The sequence below is a fragment of the Hyperolius riggenbachi genome, chromosome 1 (genome assembly GCF_040937935.1).
Source record: "Hyperolius riggenbachi isolate aHypRig1 chromosome 1, aHypRig1.pri, whole genome shotgun sequence".
NCBI classification, from domain to species: Eukaryota; Metazoa; Chordata; class Amphibia; order Anura; family Hyperoliidae; genus Hyperolius; species Hyperolius riggenbachi.
Genome location: NC_090646.1, coordinates 327,274,292 through 327,290,200, shown reverse-complemented (window position 1 = coordinate 327,290,200; position 15,909 = coordinate 327,274,292). Strand labels below are relative to the sequence as shown.

At 49.2% G+C, this 15,909-nt stretch overlaps 1 protein-coding gene across 1 annotated transcript in view; it reads left to right on the top strand.

Annotated features, from left to right (window-relative positions):
• The first annotated feature begins 723 nt into the window (after positions 1 to 723).
• LOC137517504 (PDZK1-interacting protein 1-like) overlaps positions 724 to 15,909 on the top strand; it is a 34,963-nt gene continuing 19,777 nt past the window's right edge. The window contains exons 1-2 of the mRNA XM_068234515.1: positions 724 to 833; positions 11,748 to 11,854. Of these exons, the coding sequence (XP_068090616.1) occupies positions 724 to 833; positions 11,748 to 11,854 (217 nt within the window). The remainder of the gene's footprint in view (positions 834 to 11,747; positions 11,855 to 15,909) is intronic.

Sequence of the window (15,909 nt, the reverse complement as noted above, 5' to 3'; positions counted from 1 at the left end):
TAGGGCAATACCTTTCATATTAGCTGCAGGGCTTCCTGCAACCCAGCCTCGGTCCCTCGCCCAGGGGTCCACAGGCTACAGGAATATCACCCACAGTCAGAGGTGAATTCCTCAGGAGTCTTAGGCCGCCAGCTCCTCTGGTGGTCTCCACTCAGAGTTGTTACTGTTACACCAAACACTCTCACTATTCTGGTGTCCAGAGGTTAGCAATACATCTGTATTATCGCTGATTCTGCAGATCATCGATAATCAGGCGTATATCTGCATTCTTGGTGGTACTGCAGATCGCCAATAATCAGATTCTCTCTGCATGCTGACACCAATCGTTACAGAATGGCAGACCGAACCCAAATGGACGCACTGTATAGCCATGTTGAAGTCCTGACCACCGCGGTAATCCAACTTTACACGGCAGTTTTGAACCAACAGACCCAGATATGTCAGATATTTGGGGCTATTCAGGAACTTCAATCAGTGCGATCTCCTCTTAGCACAGACATACGTATGCCTGTACCTGAAAGGTTTTCTGGCGACAGATCTGACTTTCAGAACTTTAGAAATAGAGTGTTATCATACTTTGAGTTAAGGCCTAACTCGTCTGGAACCGTGGCACAGAGAATTACATTCATTAAGACTCTGTTGTCAGGGGATTCCCAGACCTGGGCATATGGTCTTCCTATTGGGCATCAGGCCCTGACCTCTGTGGATGAATTTTTTGAGGCTATGGCTATGATTTACGATGACTCGAACATTGCCTCGACTTCTGAATGGAAGCTCAAGCTTCTGCATCAAGGTAAAGGTCCGGTAGAGAATTATGCTGCGGAGTTCAGGAGGTGGGCAGTCTCGGCTAGGTGGGACGTATTTGCCCTCCTGGACTGTTTTTTGGCCGGATTGTCAGATACTATTCATGAGGTAATGATAGACCATCCTGAGCCCGAATCATTGGATGAGGCAATTTCTTTGGCTATACAGATAGACCGCCATTTGCGCCACCAGAGACAGGTTCGTGGTAGAGTGGCCAGAAGGTCTATCTTACGAGACTCTTCTCGGTCTCCCTAACCCCCAGGCAAACCTATGCAAATTGGGTACACAAGGCTGAGTCTGGGGAAGAGGGGTCACAGGAGCCCAAAGAAGAACGCTTTATATGGGTCCTCTAGACCAGACAAATGCTACCACCTGGGGGGAGTCAATACCATAGGTGAGCAGGGTTCATCTCTGAATGATGGTTGGCTGATCCTTCCTTGTTCGGTTACGTGGGAAGGTCGGACCAAGTCCGCAGAAGCCATGGTGGACTCAGGTTCAGCAGCGAACCTCATAGATTACGATTTTGCTAAAAGCTTGGGGATACCTTTATCCGCACCCGACCGGCAGATTTCGGTCACTGCGGTGGATGACTCTCCATTGCGCAGTGCCCAGTTTCTTTCCCAAACATCCCTACTGTCATGTTGTTTAGGGGCAGTGCATGAAGAGAGTTTACAGTTCCTGGTCCTGCCGATGAAGGGCTCTGCTGTTGTTCTCGGTATGCCCTGGTTACGGCTTCACTCGCCGCTGATTGACTGGGCTTCAGGACAGCTACTGAACTGGTCAGCCCATTGTCAGGAGCACTGTTTAAAGAGGGGTGAGGTGGATAATACCAAGATACAGGTCGCAGGAAAGACAGGACAGTGTACAGATATTTCTAACGGATCCTGTTCCTCACGGGTACCTCTCATGCATGAATCAGATAGCAAAAGCGCCAAAGCAGACGCTTTAGACAGGGGTTTTGGGCCCAAAATCTTTCTATCACCGAAAAAACAAGCTGACTAAAAATCATTTCAGGTGCCCTTGCTCAAGCCAGCAGTGCAGGTGGATTCCACTCCCTCCCACCCTGTGTTGATTGATGACCGGCCTGAGTATGAGATAAAAAGGGAATTCTCTAATTTACATCCTGGAAAGTCAGGAAGGAGATGTCCGGAGTCCACTCCTCAGGGGGGGGGGGGGGGTACTGTGAGAAAACGCGGAAAAGCCGGCGCGTCTGCTGAAAACAAGGCGGCTGATTCCGCGTCCAACGCGGCGGTTTGCACGCGTAGGCACGCGTCTGGTAGTGTGGCAGAACGCGGAAAAGCCGCCGCATGTTCTAACAGCAAAGCGGCTGTTTCCGCGTCCAAGGTGGCGGTTTATACGCAGCAGCGTGCCTTTGGAGTGGCTGGGTCTGTTAGTCCACATAGATGGATGAAGAGCTACGCGCGCGCGGGCCAGAAGTCAGGACCTTTATACCAGCAGGGGAAGTGTCAGCTGATCAGGACGATCAGCTGATTCCTGCTGGACTCATGATTGGCTGAGTGGCTCGCAGGGGAGGACTGGGACCTTTTGGCCTGGGGGGAAAACACAACCTAGAGGCCCTTCCACGGCAGCCCCAGCCCAAATACATATCTTTTTTGTTAACAAATGTATATAGTGTAATGCAGCATTTCATGCAAATACATAGATTACCCCTCCTAGCAACCAAAGTTTGGGGTAAAAAATTTTTTTTTTTATTAGCAGTAATCAAAAGCCTGGGTCAGGGTGACTGCCAAGCAGGTTATGGCACAAAGCACAGCGGGGCTGGATTTATAACTGAAGGATACTTCCAGTAGGATAATGCACCATGTCACATAGCTTACACAATTTCAAACTGATTTCTTGTATATGATAATGGTTTAGTGTTCTATGGCCTCCACAGTCAGCAGATCTTAACCAATAGAGTGCCTTTAGGATGCAGTGGAACAAAATTGAGGATGCAGCTGACAAATCTACAGCATCTGCATGATGCTATCCTGTCACTAGGCCCCACAAAGCTTGTCCCCTCTTCCCAGATTGTCCTCCATCTGTACTCTTTTTCCCCATGAAGGAAGAAATTAAATTATATAGGCTGGGGGGATAGTGAGGTTAACAAACTATAAATGAGTAAATAGGGTAACCTTTCTGTCACAGGAGCCCTCGTGGCTGACCGCACTTAGCCTTCTAAACGGTGCCAGCGCACAGATCGTGCGAACTCTGGTCGCAGTCAATGCGCAGGAACCGTTAAGAATTAGCCGCAGACAACTCAGAAGGGAGCCTGTGAGACACGGGTAATTACAACGTCACCTACTGGTTCAGAGTAAACTGCCACCACCGCGGTTACTATGGGACCGTGGGGCCCACTAACTGACTGACTAATCCTGCGAATAAAACGGTTAAACACACGATATTCTGTCTAGCCAACAACAAACAAACAGTAGCGTATCTTCAGAGACCCGGGATCATTTCTGTGTGTGCTGATAAGCAGGGTAGCGAAACAGTGAATGACTTGGGGAAAGTCGTTTATTCACGCAATATAAATAATTAATATATACAGACAATTATGAAAATCAACAATTATTAAAACAGTAATAGCCAGTATGAAAAATAAAAGAAGGGAGAAAAATACTTAGTTCCTGGAAATATGTCCTTATTGTGGGAAGAATCATAAAGTTCTTGGTTTCAAAGTCCAGAGTTCAGACCAGGTGGATGCCAGCATATCCTCAAGCTGGCATCTGATGAGTGCAAGATGGTTCAGTGTGGAGGACACTGAGTTTGGGTCCTCAGCCATTCTTATGCCCCTGCTTCAGTAGGAGGGAGTGAGGGCGGGGAGCCATACACCCCCTTCAAAGATGAGATGAGCCCTCCCCTTGTACTGGGGCTAGAAATCATATCTACCCATATATGGGCTCTATCTCACAGAACCGTACAGGTCAGGGCAGATTTATTAACATTTTCAGGTCTGTCTCGATTTACCCAGCGCCCTGATACCAGACATGAGGGGTGGGACCCCTGTGGTATCATCAGGGCCTTTTCAAACTGCCTAACTGGCCGTCCTTAACCTCAGAATGTTCTGAAACTTCCTCAGAACCAGCACCGGGGCTCATGCTACACTTCCCCCACGTTTGGTGAAGCTGCCATCTCAGGAACCCCAGAAATATGACGGATCTGGGAAGTTATGGATTTGCTATGAGACTCAGGTTATTCCCAGGCAAAGGCTCTTTGAAGTTTGGAGCAGCCAGCGAGGTGTCGCCTCCCCTGCTGGGAATGAGCCAGTGGGTCTGGCTTTTAGCCCAACTAGATTGCTCCTGCCATGGTGCTTGTCACCTTATACCTGATGGATGGGCCATCAGCACAGCTTGAAGCCAGGGACTCTCTGGGGCAGATTAGGCTCAGGCTCATTAGCATATCAAAAGAGCCATCCAGCCTTTGGAATGGTGCTCTCTTTGCTAAGAAAAGGACTTCAGCTGTCCCTACACACTCAACCCAGATTGTACCGTTTTGAAGCGCAATCGATGCAGGAATCGAGTGCGATCGTTCTTTTCTTCACGGGCGGTTCCAGGACGCGCCTGCGTCCCCGCAATCGTCCGTGACAGCCCTCCCCCTTGTCCGTGGCTTAGCCACTCATCCGCAAGATGTGTGGCGGCGCCGCTAACCTGGCTGACGGGCCTCGAGTTGCCGGTACGGCGGGAAAACCTATTGGAGCCTGTGGCTCGGTTCCCCTGGACCGGTCGCGGTCTGCTACCCTCAGGGTTGACCCAACATGGACCGTTCTGGACAGGGCGTTTGCGCCACTGCAGTCGGACGTGGTGTCTGCCGGGACTGCTGACAACGGGCAGTGGGTTGGTTAGGTCAACAGCCAGCCCACGCAGGGTTCCCCTGCTGAGTGGCTGTGGACCTAAGGGAACCCCGCGGGAATCCCTGGACCTTCCCAGCTCCTGACAGACGGCACATGCCCTGCAGTAGTTGGCTACATCCCTGTTCATCCGGGGCCAATAAAACTGTTTCCGAATACCGGCGAGTGTCTTGCGGACACCCGAGTGCCCTGTCAGAGGATTACCATGTGCGGATTTCAGCACATGTCCCCTGAACGCACTCGGGACCACAAGCCACTTGGTATCCGCATGGGATCTACCTGTAGGGGGCTGTACAGACTCACTGTACAGTCTCCCACCTTCCCAGTACACCTTGAAAGCGGCCCCGTCTGCGAGGGGCTCAACGGCTTGCTGCCTGAGCACCTCCAGGCTTGGGTCACTTTGTAGTGTGGCTGAGAATATGGCGCTGTCAGCTTCAGCCAACTGGCTCATGTCACACGAGGCCAGCGGCTGAAAGGTCTCATCCCTGCGGTCAGAGGAGGGGGAGGAGGCCGGAACCCCCTCCACCTGTTCTGAGCTCGGGTTCTGAGCAGTGCAGCTGCGCGGTACTGCTAGCACAGATACACTGTCAGAATGGCACAGACGGGCATTACTCAAATCATCATTGCATGCAGTAATGACATTGACAGGTATAGACATTTTTTCATTACAGACAGGTTGTACAAGAAACTCAGGTACAGTTACAGCATCATCACAACAGACAGCCTGTACATCAAACTCAGGTGCCTTTGAAGCAGGCACTATTGAACCTGGTACCCTTGAACTGGGCACATTCAACCCACCTCCCCCTGGTGCTCCCCCAAGTGTATAAAGTACCTGGTGGTGGGTGGAGAGTCCGTCTCCTTCCGTGTGCGACAAGGCGGTCGCGGCAGGTTCATAGTAGGACACAAGCTTGCCCAAATCAGTCCCCAGCAACACAGGGACTGGGAGATCCTTCATAACCCCAACAACCCTTTCGTGGACCCCTCCCACTCCCCAATCCAGCTTCACTCTTGCGTGGGCTATGTGGAAAAGGGTGCCCTCTACTCCAGTAAGGGCAAGGGATCGGCTGGAGCTGATGCTCTCCTTTGGCACAAGATGTGAGTGAACTAACGTGATGTCAGCTCCGGTGTCTCGAAATCCGGTGACAACTTTGCCGTTCACTCTAACAAGTTGCTGCTGGTCGGTTCGGTCGCGGATTTCCTGTCCGCGTGCAAACAGGACAAAATCTGATGATCCAGGCTGTGGTTCGCTGGCGGGTTGCCTCTGCTGTGGGTGAGGTGCAGGTGATGCAGATGATCCAGGTGCTGGTGGTGTCTGTCTCCGCTCCGGACAGTCGAATTTCATGTGTCCGGGCTGGCGGCAGTAGTGACAGGTGACCTCTCCAGGCGCTGCAGGCCTGGGTGCAGCAGCTGCGCTGGGTGGCCTCTGTGGCGGACGGCTCACAGGGGCAGGAGGGTCTGCCGAGGTATTGGGCTGACCTCCTCTCCAGCTGGATGGGACAGTTCTGCGGGTATCAGCCACCCGGGTAGTTGCAAAAGTCTCAGCAAGGTCTGCAGCGACAGTGGCTGAAGCCGGCCTGCGTTCTAACACAAACTGTCGTACATCAGCAGGGCAAATGTTCAGAAATTGTTCGAGGACTATCAAGTCCTCCAGGACGCCATAAGACCCTTTGGTGAGGCCTAGCGTCCACTGGCGGAGTGTGGTGAGCAAGCTGCTGGCCACATCTCGGTACGAATCAGAAGACTTTTTCTGCCAGGCCCTAAACTTTTTCCGATAGGCTTCTGGCGTCAGCTGGTACTTAGTAATGATAGCGTCTTTTATAGCAGCATAATCATTATCCTTTTCGGCAGGCAATTCTGCGAAAGCATCAAGCGCTTTGTAGCGCAGCAAAGGTGTCAGATGTCTGGCCCACTGGTCTTGGGACAGACGATACTGACGGCATGCTTTTTCGAAAGATCGCAAAAACAAGTCAATGTCTGTGTCTTTCTCGATATTAGCAAATTTAAATTTTTCACTTACGGGTGCTGCAGCTCCTTCAGCAGGGAGGCTGGGCGGTGAACTCCGGCTGGCCTGTTGCACTTTTGCCATGTTTAGCTCATGCTGTCGTTGGCGCTCCCGTTCTCGCTCAGCGGCATCCCTCTCCGCGTGGCGTTCTGCAGCAGCAGCAGCAGCCTTGCGTTCTGCAGATTGGCGTTCCCGCTCCTCGCCGGCTTCCATGTACTGCATGTACTTGTCCAGGTCAGTCTCCATCAGCTTTTGTAATGCCTGCTGCATTACCGGGTCAGCACCCCTGGACAGTCCAGTACTGGCCAGTTCCGGGCGAGTATTTTCAGAAACTTTGGGGTTGGGGTCCACACTGACATTCTCCTGCGTAACTGTTGATGCAGGGCCCTCAGGATGCACAACCTCTGTACGGTCAGGAGTCTCAGTCTCTGGTTCCCCTTGCCTTGAGTCAGATGGGTCAGCGTCTACCTCAGCAGACACATCCAGCTCCTGCAGTTGCTGGGTATCCCATTGAAACAATTCCGTTACCAGGTCCCCTTGTTTCTTGCGGCCGACATCAATGCCTCTCTCTTGGCAAAGATTTTGCAGGTCCGCCAGGCACATTTTCTTGTAGTTCCCGGACATTTCCACGCCAAATAAAATAAAACTTTTGGGGAGGGGTACTGGCTACACAGTCTCTCTGTATATATAAAAAATATATTGCCTTCCAGCTACACCAACGAATTAGTTCGTTTCTCGATAGCGCTAGCGCTATCGCAGATACTTTCAGCACAACACAGGTCCCAACCGCTGCCTAACACTGTCACAGGAGCCCTCGTGGCTGACCGCACTTAGCCTTCTAAACGGTGCCAGCGCACAGATCGTGCGAACTCTGGTCGCAGTCAATGCGCAGGAACCGTTAAGAATTAGCCGCAGACAACTCAGAAGGGAGCCTGTGAGACACGGGTAATTACAACGTCACCTACTGGTTCAGAGTAAACTGCCACCACCGCGGTTACTATGGGACCGTGGGGCCCACTAACTGACTGACTAATCCTGCGAATAAAACGGTTAAACACACGATATTCTGTCTAGCCAACAACAAACAAACAGTAGCGTATCTTCAGAGACCCGGGATCATTTCTGTGTGTGCTGATAAGCAGGGTAGCGAAACAGTGAATGACTTGGGGAAAGTCGTTTATTCACGCAATATAAATAATTAATATATACAGACAATTATGAAAATCAACAATTATTAAAACAGTAATAGCCAGTATGAAAAATAAAAGAAGGGAGAAAAATACTTAGTTCCTGGAAAGATGTCCTTATTGTGGGAAGAATCATAAAGTTCTTGGTTTCAAAGTCCAGAGTTCAGAGTTCAGACCAGGTGGATGCCAGCATATCCTCAAGCTGGCATCTGATGAGTGCAAGATGGTTCAGTGTGGAGGACACTGAGTTTGGGTCCTCAGCCATTCTTATGCCCCTACTTCAGTAGGAGGGAGTGAGGGCGGGGAGCCATACACCCCCTTCAAAGATGAGATGAGCCCTCCCCTTGTACTGGGGCTAGAAATCATATCTACCCATATATGGGCTCTATCTCACAGAACCGTACAGGTCAGGGCAGATTTATTAACATTTTCAGGTCTGTCTCGATTTACCCAGCGCCCTGATACCAGACATGAGGGGTGGGACCCCTGTGGTATCATCAGGGCCTTTTCAAACTGCCTAACTGGCCGTCCTTACCTCAGAATGTTCTGAAACTTCCTCAGAACCAGCACCGGGGCTCATGCTACACTTCCCCCACGTTTGGTGAAGCTGCCATCTCAGGAACCCCAGAAATATGACAGATCTGGGAAGTTATGGATTTGCTATGAGACTCAGGTTATTCCCAGGCAAAGGCTCTTTGAAGTTTGGAGCAGCCAGCGAGGTGTCGCCTCCCCTGCTGGGAATGAGCCAGTGGGTCTGGCTTTTAGCCCAACTAGATTGCTCCTGCCATGGTGCTTGTCACCTTATACCTGATGGATGGGCCATCAGCACAGCTTGAAGCCAGGGACTCTCTGGGGCAGATTAGGCTCAGGCTCATTAGCATATCAAAAGAGCCATCCAGCCTTTGGAATGGTGCTCTCTTTGCTAAGAAAAGGACTTCAGCTGTCCCTACACACTCAACCCAGATTGTACCGTTTTGAAGCGCAATCGATGCAGGAATCGAGTGCGATCGTTCTTTTCTTCACGGGCGGTTCCAGGACGCGCCTGCATCCCCGCAATCGTCCGTGACACTTTCTGTTATTAGCACTCCGTAGTACCACTGAAAGAATCTGCGTTCTTATGAACACGTCCCGCTGCTGCAGAAACCTCTTCCCAAGAAACAGGGCCGTGTCTAGCCTTCTTGTCATCCTATGCAGGAAATCTGTGCTACTCCAATTCCATTTAAAAAAAAAACAAAAACCACACACTCTATAGAATACATCGCATATGATATAAACCACTTGCCATACAGAACATGCTGCCACCATGCGCCTCAAATAAAAACAGCAGATATAATGTTGCCCACAAAACAAGTTCCAGCATCATGTCCCAACAGAACAATTTTAAGTATCATATCCTTCACACTGCAGGATCAGATTATCAAGCAATTCCTGACTCTTCATTGCAAAGTACATTTTCACAAACATTATGGGAATGCAAATATGTGACCGCCTATTAGGATAGATGTGGACTGAAGTGAGTATATTCATGATATTGAAGGGCTGACATAGTAAGTTGGTACAATAGTTTGGCGATTCATAACCCATTCTGGAGATAAGCACAGTGTGTTGGAATTGAGACAAGATTAGAGAAGTAGAATGGAGGGAGGAGGGGTGGTCGGAGGTCAGAATTGATGACATGGATGAGCAGATAGATACAGTATGAGCTGGGCAGAGGCATAGTGGATAACACTTTTGTATTATGGTGTCCTAGCTTTGAATTTTTGGTCAGGACAAAATCTCTTTCCACAAGCTTTAGCTAGAGACTTTAGATTCCATGGCATCCCAGAAATACACTAGTAAGTTAGTTGGTTTCCCTTAAAGGGAAGCAGAGAGGAATGGTTTCTTAAAATAGAAAAATGCTTTTATACATACCTGGGGCTTCTTCCAGCCCCATAAGCCTGGATCGCTCCCACGCCGCCATCCTCCGCTTCCTGGAACCGCCGGTACCGCGCCCGTCACTTCCTGCGGACGCGGCCAATTGTCCGCATCACAGGGGCTCCCTCCATACTCGTACGCATGCGGCTGCGCAGTAGGCAGCCTCATGCGTACGTCTATGGAGGGAGCTCCTTGTGATGCGGAGAATCGGCCGCGTCTGCCGGCCGACTGGCCGACTCGCGGCAATGACCGGACCCGGTACCGGCGGATCCAGGCAGCAGAGGACGGCGGCGTGGGAGCGATCCGTGCGTATGGGGCTGGAGGAAGCCCCAGGTATGTATAAAACCTTTTCTTGATCCTCTTTGGTTCCCTTTAAAACAAGCCTATAGTGAAAACAGACTAACTATGGTAGCATTAGATTGTGAGCTCCTCTGAGGACAGTCAGTGACATGACTATGTACTCTGTGATGTGCTGCAGGAGATGTCAGTGCTATAAAAAACATAATAATAATATGGGAGGACATTAGACTATGGTGGGATTAGAGTGTGAGCTCCTCTGAGGACAGTCAGTGACACGACGATGTACTCTGTAAAGTGCTGCAGAAAATGTCAGTGCTATATAAATACATAATAATATGGTAGGCCATTAGACTATGGTAGGTTTGGATTGTGAGCTGCTCTAAGGACAGTCAGTGACATGACTATGACATGACTCTGTAAAAGTACTGTAGAAGATGCCAGTGCTATATAAATACATAATAATAATATGGTAGGACATTAGACTATGGTAGTATTAGAGTGTGAGTTACTCTGAGGACAGTCAGTGATATGACTGTGCTCTGTAATGTGCTGCAAAAGATGTCAGTGCTATATTAATACATAATACTAATAAGGTAGGACATTAGACTATGACTATGGCAGGATTAGACTGTGAGCTCCTCTGAGGACAGTCAGTGACGTGACTATGTACTCTGTAACGTGCTGTAGAAGAAGTCAGTGCTATATAAATACATAATAATATGGTAGGACATTAGACTATGGCAGGATTACACTGTGAGCCCCTCTGAGGACAGTCAGTGATATGACTATGTACTCCGTAAAGTGCTGTAGAAGATTCCAGTGCTATATAAATACATAATAATAATCCTATACAATAAAAGATAACTGTCCCTACGTCATCCACTTTCCCTGTCTGTCCGTTAGTGGCTTTTAGTACTGTTGGGACGTTAGGTTGGCCCAGGGAGCAGGGCGGGCGGGTGCACACGCATGCGCCGGCACTGACTGGTAATTTGACTACCTAGAGCCTGTTTTTAAACGGGCTTAGGCAGACTAGTAATAATAATATTATAGGACATTAGAGTATGGCTATGGTAGGATTTGATTGTGAGCTCTTCTGATGACAATCAGTGACATGACTGTGTACTAATCTCTGCAACATGCTGCAGAAGATGCCAGAAGTCAGAGATAGAATGACCAAATAGTAGGAACTTTGTGGGAGAGACAGATGCATAAAAAGGAGACAAGAGGGATGTGAGAAGGAGAAATTGAGAACATAAAAAAGAAGGGGAGACATGAGGGGGGGAGGGGGATTAAGGTAGAAGCACAAAACATGGGGAGAGGAGAAACAGCAGAGAGATCCCACCAGGACTGGCTAGTTCTGTCCCATTTAGCAGGGATGAAAGAAGCCATAGCATTTGGGAGAGGAGAGAGTGGGGGAGGAAGGGGCCTGGGAAGAAATTGACACTCTGGAAGAACAAGAGATAAGAGAGCACAAAGCAATCAGGCTAATCTCCGTATCTTACAGTCATATCATAGTGAAAGCAGTGTGCACGTCCTTCCTCACCCTTCTCTGTGTCCCAGGGAAAGCTCCCAGGCTGTGCAGCAGTTCTTTCTCTGCTCACGCTGGCTGGATTAGAGTCCACACTCAGTCATGCTGGTGCAGCGCAGGCTGTCTCTTGACTTTGAAATTGCCACGGTCAACCCACAGGGGGCGGAGCCCAACCTCCGTGCAGGAAGCAGAGCATTGCTGTGTGCACAGCCGTCTCTGTCCCCAGGTGTGCATTGCCTGGCTGCATACATACAGTATTTGTCAAGGTAGCTTCTCAGGCTGATCCTCTGTCACAGGGTACTGGTGAGACCGACCAGCGCAGCCAGCCACACTGTGCTTAGGGGGACACAGGAGGAAGGAAAGAAGTCGGCCCCCTTCCTCTTTTGCCGAGCATGCAGCGGCCCAAAATACAGAGGCAGGAGGCGGCCCGGGGGGAGAATGACCCCTATCCCTCCAGGCCAGTCCGCCCCTGGTGGCTCGGGCGGGGCAGCAGAGTTCAGCTACTATATATTCTGCTTGCTTGTCAGTTGCTGGTTGTCTGCCATTGCAAACACTTTGTGGAAGCATTCAGCCCATAGTCAGATCCTTACAATGTGTTTGAACCAGGTGGACCTGGGAATTCACACTGAGCCAGATTACCTTGTACTGTTTATTTGTTAGACCAGTTCCAGGGTGTTGAGATCAAGGCCCTCACACCCCAGACTAGGAATACTGTGTATCTTCTGTGTATTCTCTAGCATAGTTCCAGGGTGTTGAGATCAAGGCCCTCACACCCAAGACTAGGGAACTGTATTGTCTTTGTGTTATATTCCAGACTAGTTCCAGGGTGTTGATGATCACGGACCTCACATCCAAGACTAGGGAATTGTATTATCATTTATGTTATGCTCCAGACTAGTTCCAGGGTGTTGTGACTACGGACCTCACACCTCAGACTAGGATTGTGCTATTACTGTATTACGTTAGCCCAGTCTAGGGCAATACCTTTCATATTAGCTGCAGGGCTTCCTGCAACCCAACCTAGGTCCCTCGCCCAGGGGTCCACAGGCTACAGGAATATCACCCACAGTCAGGGGTGAATTCCTCAGGAGTCTTAGGCCGCCAGCTCCTCTGATGGTCTCCACTCAGAGTTGTTACTGTTACACCAAACACTCTCACTATTCTGGTGTCCACAGGTTAGCAATACATCTGTATTATCGCTGATTCTGCAGATCATCGATAATCAGGCGTATATCTGCATTCTTGGTGGTACTGCAGATCGCCAATAATCAGATTCTCTCTGCGTGCTGACACCAATCGTTACACTGAACTGTGCCAAACTGTGCAGTGCCAAGTGGATTGTTGGAGGTCTTTTTATTAGTAATATTTTAGCTACAGTAACAAGCTTATCTCAGAATGCAAATAAGAGAAACTTCCCATTTCAGATAAGGACATCATGACCAGAACGTAAATGAATTCCCTCAACCCACCTGCCACCCTCCCCTCCCCCGCCCCCACTCTTGAAGAGTTTACACAGTGATGTAAAACTGTTATCTAGGTGATGTTTGCTGTGGGAGAGACAGTAATCTGTAAAATAAGCAGTCAGAATTAGAATAGCTTTTATTCGCCAAGTATGCCAAATGGCATTCCAAGAATTGTTTGTGGTGGTACACATGGCAAAGGCAGTAGAAAATAAACAGCCATAGAGTTGACAGCATGAGAAATGTTCATGATACAAACATAGAAATGAAAAGCTTTCATACTAAGCAAGGGGGCATGAAGAAAACTAACAGCTAGGGTAAGGGACAAGTCCTGAGGAGGGGTGCTTGAATGTTCATGGTGGGCATCAGGAGCAAAAAAAATGCCGTCCAAGAGGCTATAGTGCTGCAGGCAGGCTGACCTGAAGGTGCTTCTATGCCTGGTGGTTCTGGAGGGGATGGCTCTAAAGTGACGGCCCAATGGGAGGAAATTGATGAAGAAATCCTGATGGCCCTCGTCCTCATTCTGGCATCATGGAGGAGGTCTACAGGTGGCAAGGGCAATCCTATGATCTTTTCCACAACTCTGATTACCATATGAAGTTCGTACTTTCCTCTTGCGGTTGCCCCTGCATACCAAATGATGAGGGAGGAGCAGAGGATGGATTCAACAGTAGTGATGTAAAAGCTGATAAGCAGCTCACGTGGGATACCACATTTTTTCAGTTGGCGCAAAAAGAATAACATCTGCTGCGCCTTCTTCTGTATTCTAGTGGTTTTTTGCCCCCATCTTAGGTCATTAGTTATAGTTCTACCAAGGAACTAAATGCATAGTCTCTCCAATGAGGACTGGGTGGAGGGTGGAAGGGTGTTTCCTGAATTCCACGATCAGCTCAACATTCTTTGCCATGTTGAGGATGAGATTATTGTCCTTACATCAGTTGCAGATCCTCTCAGTCTCACAAATTTAATGACCTTAACGGAGTCGGCAGATGAGGTAGTTGGTATACAGGGAGAACAGGAGCGGGGACAGTACGCACCCTTGCTGAGTGCCTATGTTGGTGATTTTATAACCGGAGGAGGAGTTACCTAGCTTAACCCACTGTGTTTTGTTTGAGAGGCAGTCTCTGACCCACCTGCAGAGGGTGGGGTTGACTCAGAGATGCACGAGATTGTCAAGCAGGATGTCTGGGCAGATGGTATTAAAGACCGAACTGAAGTCGAAGAACAGGTTCCTGTTGTAGGAGGCAGGTTTATCGAGGTGTTTCGTGGTGTACGCCAGGCTGACATTAAAGGCGTCCTCTACAGATCTGTTTGCCTTTTATGTGAATTGATGAGGGTCAAGGAGAGTGTCAGTGGAGCGTTTCAGTAAAGCAAGAACCAGTCACTCAAAGATCTTCATAATGGCTGCGGTTTGGGCTACCGGACTGAAGTTATTGTGATCTGTGTTTCCTGGTTTTTTTTTTTTTCTTTTTGGACTGGGATTATCATGGAACACTTAAAGCAGCAGGGGACCCTGCCTTCCATCAGGGACTTTTTGAAAATGGAGGTGATACCCAGATGGTTCTAACTCCAGAATTATCATTATTATTAGTACTGTATGTATTAACCAATAGAGTTGTCTCGAACCTCTGATTTTAGGTTCAAGAACCTCGAACGTGAACATGCGAAAAAAGTTTGTGAACTGGCGAACTTCACGAACCGCCATAGACTACAATGGGCAGGCAAACTTTCAAAACTACAAACACTAATTGTGGCCACAAAAGTGATGGAAAAGATGTTTCAGGGGGTCTAATACCTGGAGGGGGGCATGGCGGAGTGGGATACACGCCAAAAGTCCCGGGGAAAAATTTGACGCACAGATTTGACGCACAGCAGGGTTTAAGGGCAGAAATCCCATTGCATTGCTAAATTGGAGGCCTAAAGTGCTTTAAAACATCTTGCATATGTATACATCAATCAGGTAGTGTAATTAGTGTACTGCTTCACACTGACAGACTAAACTCACTGTGTAACGCACCGTAAACAGCTGTTTGTGTAGTGATGGCCGTGCTGGACTGGTGCGCACCATGGCGAGAGTGCAGGCAATGGTGATTTTCAAGCCCATATAGTTGCCGGGCTGTGGTAGCTCAATGATAGAACAACAGTGACTGTCCAGCTGATCGAATTTGGTCTGTCCACAATGAAGCAACGACCTTATTATCTTGGGTGTGCCCCCCAACACACTCATATAGCCGGCGGTCATTGCTTCATTGTGATACGCAAGCCCCTTCACCGCGGCAAGGTAATGATCACGAAGGGGAATTGACACATGTACATGCCTATTGTTTTGTTGTTGCAGCCCCAGTGCATCCAGAAAAAAATTAGGCAGGCATGTACATGCACCAGAAAATGTATTATTCTTTTTGTTCAGGAATCCACCTGGAGTCCTGGACCCTGTTGGTGGTGGCGGAAAAGGCAGTCAAGGGGCCTGCAGGCAGAGATGCTGTGTGGGGACTGACTTAGTCTTGGGGCAGGCAGTCACACGGCGTGCAGGCAGAGATGCTGTGAGTGTGGAGACTGACTTAGTCTTTGGGCAGGCAGTAGCCCTCCAGGATCCATGCCTCATTCATTTTAATAAAGGTGATGTACTGAACACTTTTTTTGACCTAGGCGACTTCTCTTCTCACTGACAATGCCTCCAGCTGCGCTGAAGGTCCTTTCTAGGAAGCTTGAGGCAGGGCAAGCCAGAAGTTGGATGGCAAATTGTGACAGCTCTGGCCACAGGTCAAGCCTGCGCACCCAGTAGTCCAGGGGCTCATCACTGCTCAGACTCTACCATTATTAAAGAAAGGGTATGGCTTTCAAGGACCTGTATAATGATG